The sequence below is a fragment of the Muntiacus reevesi genome, chromosome 2, assembly GCF_963930625.1.
Source record: "Muntiacus reevesi chromosome 2, mMunRee1.1, whole genome shotgun sequence".
Classification (NCBI taxonomy): Eukaryota; Metazoa; Chordata; class Mammalia; order Artiodactyla; family Cervidae; genus Muntiacus; species Muntiacus reevesi.
The window spans coordinates 186798823-186808742 of record NC_089250.1 but is presented as its reverse complement, the minus strand read 5'-3'; the positions used below and the strand labels follow the sequence as shown (position 1 = coordinate 186808742).

At 51.0% G+C, this 9920-nt stretch overlaps 2 protein-coding genes across 2 annotated transcripts in view; one reads left to right on the top strand and one right to left on the bottom strand.

Annotated features, from left to right (window-relative positions):
* The first annotated feature begins 142 nt into the window (after positions 1-142).
* On the top strand, positions 143-2742 carry TMEM186 (transmembrane protein 186). Its single transcript, XM_065924316.1, has 2 exons — positions 143-173; positions 1314-2742. Exons 1-2 carry the CDS (start codon positions 171-173, stop codon positions 1947-1949), a joined length of 639 nt encoding a protein of 212 aa, XP_065780388.1. The 5' UTR covers positions 143-170; the 3' UTR covers positions 1950-2742.
* Positions 2743-8768: 6026 nt separating this feature from the next.
* Positions 8769-9920, bottom strand: part of ABAT (4-aminobutyrate aminotransferase) — an 86752-nt gene continuing 85600 nt past the window's right edge. Inside the window, exon 17 of the transcript XR_010661626.1 lies at positions 8769-9200. The gene's annotated coding sequence lies outside the window, so the exon portion shown is untranslated. The remainder of the gene's footprint in view (positions 9201-9920) is intronic.

Genomic DNA, 9920 nt, shown 5'->3' with positions numbered 1-9920 from the left:
TCGGGAGGAGGAGAATCCACTCGCACACTGCCGGCGACTAGCGGGACTGGGATGTGCTCTGGACTACAGATCCCAGAACGCAACGCGCCGCTGTCCTATTAGGGCCCAACACACGCTGTTAGCGGTTCCGGGAGCAGGTGGATTCACTTCCGGCACCGGGCAGCGGTACTATGGTAAGAAAGCGGGTGGTGGGGAGCGAGGGAGGTGACGTGCTTTGGGGGTCCGGGGCAGGCCTGGGGCAAGTATGCAGACGCCAGGGGTTCTCATTCGGAGAATCTGCCAGAGGGACATCCCGCGTGGGTTTTAATTTGCTGCTTCCCGCCTTACTTTGCCCTCCGGTCACGTGGACCTACAGCTGGCGATAACTAAAACTCACTGAGCACTCGGAGTGCATCAAGTGCGTTTTGAAGGCTTTCAAACCATCATCACATTCAGTATATTCTGTATCCCCGTTTTGAAAGATGAAGAAACTGAGGCCCAGAGAGGCGGAGTAATTTGCCCAAGGATCCACAGCTGGTGACTGTAGGAGTCGGGATTGGAACCCAGATCTGACTCCACCGCCCAAAGTATTTTTCACTGCACTGTTCGAGGTGTGAAACTGCGCCTCATGAAACCCTAGCGCTGCGGGTTGATGCCTCCATCCTTCCCTAATTCCTTCGTTCAATCCCTTTTCAGTCTAGGCCAAGAATTAGCGTTTCATTTAGCCCCAATAAAACGCTTTAATCTGACCAAGAATTGGAAAGTTATTGTGATGACTGTCTCCCGGGTTTGTTCCCCACTAGGACACTGATGGCGTTTCCTGCCTGGGGAAATGTCACACAGGCTATGGATTATTCAGTGGCAGCGTAGAGCTGTCCTTTTGCAGGTTAACTGTTGAATGAATGAAGGTTGTGCCTCCTTTCCCATATTTACTTGAACTGCCTGGAGGAAAGAGAACCGCTTTTAAAAATCAGACTCGGCCCCACCGACTGGCTGTGGGTCTTTGGGTACATTGCTTGCCTTCTCTGGGCTTGGTTTCCTCCGTGGTAAAGTAGAAGTATTGGTTCCCGTGGTGCACAGCTTTCCTGCAGATCTGTGAGGTAAGCAACAGAGGAGCCTGATGGGCTGCAGTCCATGGGGTCGCAGAGAGTCAGACACGACTTAGCAACTGAACAACAGCAAACAAAGCCGCTGGCTTTACCCTTCTTTCCGTCTCTGGCAGTAATGCCGATCTCACAGGATTGGCCTCCGTGTGAGGGGCTTTGCACCTGTCCCTTGAGTGATCCGCACGGTTGAGTTCCCTGAGAGAAATGGTCTCCCTGTCTCCCTTCCAGGCTGCCCTCCTCCGAGCTGTGGCGCGGTCGCCAGGGCCAGCCGCGTGGGGCAGGCCCCTCCACCGGCTGTGCTGCTACGGTGGGCAGGATCCCAGGAGGGGGTTGGGAAGCGGGACGCCCCCCTCCAAGGAGAAGCCACCGGGCCCAGAGACAGAGAAGTTTCAAATGGTGTACCGGTTCGACGCCATCAAGGCCTTCGGGTACCTGTCTCGGCTGAAGGTGGCACAGACGGCCCTGACGGTGGCCGCCCTGCCGCCGGGCCTCTACTGCTATTCCCAGGGCCTCATGCCCTTCAGCTCCTTGTGCCTGGCGGGCGGGGTCGCCGGCTTCGCCCTGGCCATGTTGTACTGGATGAGCCATTTCTTCCGGAGGCTGGTGGGCATCCTGTACGTGAACGAGGCGGGCACTGTGCTGCGGGTGGCCCACCTGACCTTCTGGGGCCGGCGACAGGACACCTACTGCCCCGTGGCCGACGTGATCCCCATGACGGAGAGCCCGGATCGGCCCCAAGAGCTGTTCGTGCGGATCCAGCAATACAGTGGGAAACAGACCTTCTACCTCACCCTGCGCTACGGGCGCGTCCTGGACCAAGACCGGTTTACGCAAGTGTTCGGGATGCTGGACGCGCTCAAGTGAATGGCCTGGCGCCCAAGTGGATGCCGGGAGCCGGGCCTCCAGTGGGGAGGCAAAGGGTGTGGGCGGGGCTGAAGGACGGGGTCGCGCCGCCGGGAAACTTCTGCCGGGGCCCCTGGGGTAAGAAAACTCACAAGGTAGACGTTAGTAACCGGGTTTAGGAGAGGCCCCGAGTGCCGATTCTTCCCTGCACTTGCGTGTGGCATCGGGATAATGGCCAGAAGTTTCTGGCAGGTTCTCAGAGGAAGCAATGACAGGTTTGCTCAAACTGTCCTCTGCTGTGAAATCAGACAGGTGTGGGGGACTTGGGTTCTGTCAGTTCTCAAAGCCCGCGCCTGGGCAAGGTTATGAAGTCTCTCAGAACCTTAGTTTTCACGTCTGTAAAGTGAAAAAAAATCCTCCTGGTCTCCTGGGATGGTTGGGTGTCACTGCTAATGCAGAGCTGGTGGCTCGTTGAAGGGATCCCAGGCTACGGGGAGGGATTTCGCTCGCCCTGTGCTGCGCCCCCTGGTGCACCCAGCGGCCGGAGGGGTTGATCATTTAAAATAGCCACAAGGGAAAAACCTTGTTAACTGCGAGATGCTGGATGTTAACTTACTGTAATTTTACTATATATATATAAATAATTATATTGTATATGTTAAACTAATACAATGATATATGCCAATTAGATCTCAAAATTAGAAAAAAATGGGGAGTATACCTTACAAATACATAAAAACAAAAGTCCCAGATTATTTGATTCTTTTAAATACTTTTTATGCAAAAAAAAAAAAAAATCAGTAATTGCAAAATATTCCACTGAGTGAATGTAGCTGGTCCTTTAAATGATTTCCATTTTTCATTGCTGTAAAGAATGTGATAAAGATCAAATATTTGGAGAGGTTTCCTTCCTCTGTGTAGACTGAAAAATGGCATTTTGAGAAAGATGACTTTATAATCATGATAACATGAAACACGTTTGTTTTCATGTGCGTGCTCAGTTGAGTCCCACTCTTTGTGACCCCACGGGCTGTAACCCACTGGGCTCCTCTGTCCATGGGATTTTCCAGGCAAGAATACTGGAGTGGGTTGCCATTTCCTCCTCCAGGGGATCTTCCTGACCCAGGGATAGAACCTGGGTCATCTGCATTAGCAGGTAGATTCTTTACCATTGCACCAAGTTAGATCTTCTTAATCTACTGCATTTCACAGAAGCAAGTAAAGCATGTAATTCAAGATGGTTTGGGGCTTCTCTGGTACCCCAGTGGTGGAGTCTGCCTGCCAGGGCAGAAGATTCAGGCTCGATTTGATTCCTGGTCCAGGAAGATTGCACGTGCTGCATAGCCTCTGGGTCCATGCGCCACAGCTGCTGAGCCTGTGCTCTGGAGCCTGGGAACCACAACTACCAAAGCCCACGTGTCCTGGTGCACCTGCTCTGCAATAAGGGAAACCACCACAGTGAGAAGCACAGCTGGAGAGCAACCCCCACTCTCTGCAACTAGAGAAAAGCCTGAACAGCATTGAAGACTCAGCATGGCTAGAAAAAATAAATAAATAAATAAAAAAACCCATAGTTTGTTACCACAGGCTTCCAAGTCAGCTGGGTATAAGGCATCATATGTAGTTCAGAAAAGGAGGGGATTTGGGGCCTTTGTGGGCTGACAGTGTCGGTGGGGAGGGAGGACAGATGCTAAGTGTGTGTGTGTTAGAGATGGGGAAATGTGCAAGGCAAGAGAAGAGTGGGGTGGTCCAAAGCAGAACAGCAGCAGGGGGTGAGTGGGGGAGTGAGGTGCAGATGGCCTGGGGCCTGGACCTTGAAGGGCACCCCAGGTGTGAGGAGGCAGGCCGCGGGAGCAGCAAGGGCCTTCTGCCCTGGACAGGAGCAGGATGGGTACCCTTGCTCAGGGAGGACCCTGATTTGGATCCACATCACTGTGGGGAAGCTTTGATGGTCAGAGAAAAGGGGGAGAACTGTGAAAGCTTGGGAACACTTAAGAACAAGAGGAAGCGGCTTTAATTTGTATTTATCTTTAGTTAATGATGCAAGTGATAGGACTAGGCTTATCATGGATTTGTTGTTTCCTCTGTTAATTTTCTCCCTAGGTATCTACATAGAAGTCTCTCCTTTTCCAGTTTCTTCCTCTGTGTTAATTTCTGCCAGTCGGAGGCCATGGTCTGCGGGGGGGTGTGGCTGTGATTGTGTGTCTCAGATGTTTGGGGACGCTGTCCAGACCTCCCCTTACCCCCATTGTCAGCCACAGTGTGTCTTTGGGTTCCCTAGGTAGAGGGGCTGTGCAGTGGAATGCGTGACCCAGAGCCTGGTGGTGGGCCTGAAGGGTCCCAGAGGGCTTCAGACCCACTCAGAAGTGCCGACTCTTCAGGGTAAGTGGCATGTGGTTCCATTGACAGATGGTTTTATACCTACTTTAAAGGTGCAGCCGGAACCTGACTGCTCTCACCTCCGCCAGCCCCGCCACCCTAATCCAAGCTGCCTTTGTAGCCTCTGGATTATTGCAGCCTGCTGCTTCCATCCTTACCCTGATAGAGCCTGTTCTCACAGCAGTCAAAGTGATCCTTTGAAAAAAGAGGATTGCATCACTTCTATAGAAGCTGAAATTCTTACTGGGGTCTATAGGTCCTGCCTGGAGCATGGCCTGGCCCCTTCCCCCAGCTTCCTTGCCTCATCCACAGTTCTGCACTGATCACTTCACTTGGCTGTATTTCCCGTGCTGCTCCTCCAATAGTCAAGCACCCTCCAGCCTCAGGGCCTTTGTATTGACACAGTTCCTCTGCCTGGAAGCCTTTCTCCCCAGATATCTACATAAAAGTCTCTCCTTTTCCAGTTTCTTGCTCTGCATTTACCCTCAAGAAGTTATCATATGGAGACTTCCCTGGTGGTTCAGTGGTTAAGACTTTGCCTTCCAATGCAAGGGCGTGGGTTTGATCCCTGGTTGGGGAACTAAGATCCCACAAGCCTTGCAGCCAAAAAGCCAAAACAAACAAAAAATGGAAGCAATATTGGAACAAATTTAATAAAGACAAAAAAAATGTTCCACATAAAAAAAAAGTCTTTAAAAAAAGTTTATAGTGAGGATTCAGTTATGCAGAAGACTTGATTATATAATTATCTAGAACAGTCGGTGCCTGTCTGTACCTTTCCCTCACCTGTTCATCAAGTGCCTTCAATACCTGTGAGCCTCTTTTCTCAAGACTGTGCCATTTGATAGTCTGTTCCTATAAAATGTCTTAAGCATTAATGGTTTGACCTTGACTTACTAAAACCCAAAATGAACTCAAATAGGCCTCTTGGGATACTTGTAAGCACTTCCCTGAGCAAGCTTCAGCCCTGGAGTTTCTGATTATATCCAGGGTTGGGTCCCCAGAGTCTTTTTGTCAAGCTTGAGGCTAATTCTGCAATGCAGCCAGGCTGGGAATTTCTGAAATAGATGGCCAGGATGGGAAGCCAGACTAACATGCCTCTGTGGATTTTGTTTCCCTTGGCCATTTCCTCCCCCACCCCCAAAGAATAGGTTCTCAGTCCAGGCTCCATGTGTAGAGTCACCTGGAGACCTTTAAAAAAAAAAAAAACCATTGCCGAGTAATCTTGCCTGGAAAATCCTGTGGACAGAGGAACCTGGTGGGTTACAGTTCATGGGGTTGCAAAGAACTGGACATGACTGAGCAGGCCCGCATGCCCAGGCCCATGCCCAGCTTCCTTAGGTGATGGTGATTCCCATCCGCGTCTAGGTTGACAGTCATAGCCCAGAAGTGTCAGCGCAGTGGGAGATGAGAGCCCAGATTCTTACCAGTTTTGGCAGGAAGAGCCACCTCTACCCACTCTAGTATTCTTGGGCTTTCCTTGGGCTCAGCTGGTAAAGAATCCACCTGCAATGTGGGAGACCTGGGTTCGATCCCTGGGTTGGTCCAGTCCCTGGAGAAGGGAAAGGCTACCCACTCCAGTATTCTGGCCTGGAGAATTCCATGGACTGCATAGTTGCAAAGATTTGGACATGACCGAGCTTTCACTTCAGTCCACTTCCAGGATGTGTGGTTTGCTCACACAGTACCAGCAGAGGGCGCACAGAGCAAATGCATCTTTCCACCCCTTCACTTCCTGCCGCCCCCCGCCCCCAACCCCAGCCCCCTACCATCCCGGATCACCCTGTGGCAACAGAAATGGATTAGGCCCTCTGCAGTGCACCAGCAGGGCAGTACCTAGGAGCTGTCCCGGTGCCCCAGATTAACAGCAACAAAACAACAGGAAATGGGGTGACCTGTAGTATGTCTGTTTTCACATGGTAGTTGCTATGGACTGAATGTTTGTGTCCCCTCCTAAAAATTCATATATTGAAACCATAGCCCCCATGCCGTGTGATGGCGTTTGGAGGTGGGGCCTCTAGGAGGTGATTCTTGTTAGATGAGGTCATGAGGGTGGGGCCCTCATGATGGAATCAGTGCCCTGTGAGGACAGGTAGGAAGAGACCCTCACCAAGGACCCAACCATGAACTTCCAGCCTCCAGACTTGTGAGAAATAAATGTTGGCTGTTTATACTGCCCTATCTATGGTATTCTTTTTTTAAAATTTATTTTTGTTAGTATTTATTTTTTAAAGTTGTTATTCTTAATGTTACTTTATATTTTTTGGCTGTGCTGTGTGCATGTGAGGTCTTAGGATCTTAGTTCCCCAACCAGGGATGGGACCCATGCCTCTGCATTGGAAGCCAGAGTCTTAACCACTGGACCACCAGGGATGTCCCTGCCTATGGTATCCTGTTTGAGCAGCCTGAGCTAAGACAGGGGGTCCTCCGGACTGGTGAGGTCAGCTGCAGCCAGGGGCATTCACAGTGTGCATAGCTGGGAACTATTGTCCTTACTATGCATGCGTGTGTGCTCAGGCGCTTCAGTTGCGTCCGACTCTTTGTGACCCTATGGGCCGTAGCTCACCAGGCTCCTCTGTCCATAAAGATTCTCCAGGCAAGAATGCTGGAGTGTGTTGCTATGCCCTCCTCCAGGGGATCTTCCCCGCCCAGGGATCCAACCCAAGTTTCTTACATCTCCTGCATTGGCAGGCGGGTTCTTTACCACTAGCTCCACCTGGGAAGCCCTGTCCTTCCTCTCCTGGTTATTGAAACTGAGCCTTACCTTGTTACAGGCCCAGGTAGTCCACCCCCAGCCCATCATCAACAGGCACATTTAATGCAATCCCCAAAACAGATCTGATGGGCTTAGCTGCTTGCAGGGGCTCAGCCTGGGGCAAGTTACTCAAATAACTAGGAGCTTGCCCTTGGCTGCTTTAAGAATTCAGGACTCATGAGTCCTAAATGAGTCCTAAATGGACTCATTTCAGTGTCCTTTTGAAACCTGGGCAGAATCCCAACTTTTATGGCCTTGTTTTGATTGTGTAGTATTCATTCAGCTGTAAATTCTTGCCTGCTGAGGGTTAATCAGGCAGGGCCAATACCATCTGGCCATGTCTGTACCAACCCTAGAGACAAGCATCCATTTTCCCGGTTGACTGTTGTGATCTACCCTGGGGCCTGGTGGGACTTGTCTCCTTGTTGGGACATAGATTTTATATTTAGAGCTATGTGTGAACTCCATGCTTGGAGATCAAGTGGCCAAAGGAACCAGCATGTATTCAGCACCTATTACGTGTCAGGCGATGATTATATGCTTTTCTTGAATCCCCCCAGCAAGGGCTGGAGTTGGAGAGCCAGCAGCTGCATGAATATGGAAAGCACCATGTTTGGAAGCAAGACTCCTAGCTGGTTGGAACCCCAGCCCTGTCACTCCCAGGCTGTGAGTTTGGGCCAGTCAATAATCGCTCTCTGTGCCTTGGTTTCTTCTTTTGTGAATTGATGACACTAAAAGCACCCCCGAAGGTGGTTGAAGGGACTGACTTCCTACACGCAAAGCACTTAAAATAGTGCTCAGTCCAGGAAAGCCCTTAGTAAGTGTCAGCTGCATTACCATGATCAGTCTCTCTCTGCGGGTGAAGCTCAGAGAAGTGAAGGGACTTGCTCAAGCTCGCCCAGCTAGAAAGCAGCTGATCAGTCATTCTCCTGCCTTGTGTGCCTGCCTCTGGGGACATGTGGGAAGGACAGAAGAATGGAAACAGTAACTTTTTAACAGACATCCTGGCACCTTCCACCTACCTGCCTGAGGGATATACATTCAGGAGCTTACTAATGCTGACCAGTTCAAGTCCACTTTCTCAGGCCAGTGGCCAGAATGGCAGAGAGAAGTGTCCCGAGTGGTCGCTCCTCAAGCAACCCCATGTTGACGGAGTGTGCGCACTCACACCCCCTCCCACCCCGTGTCTCAAATCCCTGCTTCCAGGCTGTATGATGCTGGGCAGGGTCTCCAACCTCTCTGAACATCAGGCTTCTCATTTTACAAACAGGCTACCACATGCATAGAGGTGTTGTGACAATTACAAAGCCCTAGCAGAATATGGGCTTCCCTGGTAGCTCAGATGGTACTTCAGAATCTGTCTGCCATGCAGGAGACCCAGGTTCCGTCTCTGGGTAGGGAAGACCCCTGGAGAAGGGCATGGCAACCCACTCCAGTATTCTTGCCTGGAGAATCCCATGGACAGAGGAGCCTGGAGGTCTATAGTCCATGGGGTCACAAAGAGTCGGAAATGACTGAGCGACTCACACTTTCACTTTCAGCAGAATATGCTTACCTGTAGCAGATGCTTAAACAAATGATAAATATTATCATTACCTGTGATTATTCTTAAAAGCACATTTAATGGTAAATATTACTTTCCAAGTCCAATTATTTCATAGACGTGTTGGGTGTCCCAGCGAGAAGGAACATTGGAAATTCTGTGATCCAAACCATACATTTTCCACGTGAGAAAAATAAGGGCTGTGTAGGGGTACGGAGACAGCTGGGCGCAGAAGCGAGTCAGGAGCCCACGACCCCTGCCTGGTTCCAGGTCAGGACACCAGGAGGACCGAAGAGGCAGACTGTTTTAGTTTCACAGGTGCTGACTCAGCATCTCTTCCCTGCTTTCCCACGCTGCACTTGCCTGCGGGCTAATTCCAACTGGTCCTTCACTTACCACCTCAAGCGGTGGCAGAAAGAATGCAGTTGAATTGGTTTGGGGTGGGGCACAAGCATTAGGGGTTTTACAAAGTTCTTTAGGGCGACTCCAAAGTACATCCAGTGTTGGGATTTCCCAGTGGCTAAGGCTCCACGCTCCCAAGGCAGGGGGCCTGGCTTCCATCCCTGGTCAGGGAACTAGATCCTACATGGCACAACTGAAAAAAATGAAAAGATCTCACGTGCTGCAACTGGGACCTGGTGCAGCCAAGTAAATTAAAAAATATTAAAAAACGAAGCAGCACAAGGTATCTAGTGTGGACTGTCAGTGACCTGGACTCTGTGAGTTCTGTGCGCGACCTCTCCCCATCCAGCCCGTTACTGCTGTCCTGGCTGGGCCACCCGGTCACCTCGATGGCCACAGATGCCCACCTGGTCATCCAGGCTCCCTGTTGTTCAAAGGGGACACTCAGGGCATTCCTTCTAGAATGCATGTTGATTACCCCCTTACCCCAGACCTTCGGTGGCTCCATCACTGTGTGGAAGGCCCAGCCTAGCCCAGAAGGCTCTCTGGATCCGTGCCCTGCCTTTTTCTTTGGCCTGGTCTCCAGGCTCTTCCCATCTCCCCGTCTTTGTGATATAGTCATGCCGAACGCCACAGACCTGCCTGCTTCACTCAGCCTTCAGCTAGCTGTTCTCTTGGTCTGGAATGCCTTCTACCCCTCCTCTGAGTCATTGGAGCAGTTCTCACTCAATCGTGAAGTTGAATTCAGGGGCCTAACTTCCACCCTGCCTTGGGCCTATGCTTTGTTCACGAACAGCATCCTCCTGTGTCCTGGTCCTTACACAGGCCCACAGCAGGTGAGCTGAGGACCACGCCTTGTCCACCCCCAACACGTGGTATACCTTGGGTGAACTCTGATGAACTGAGTGGCCTC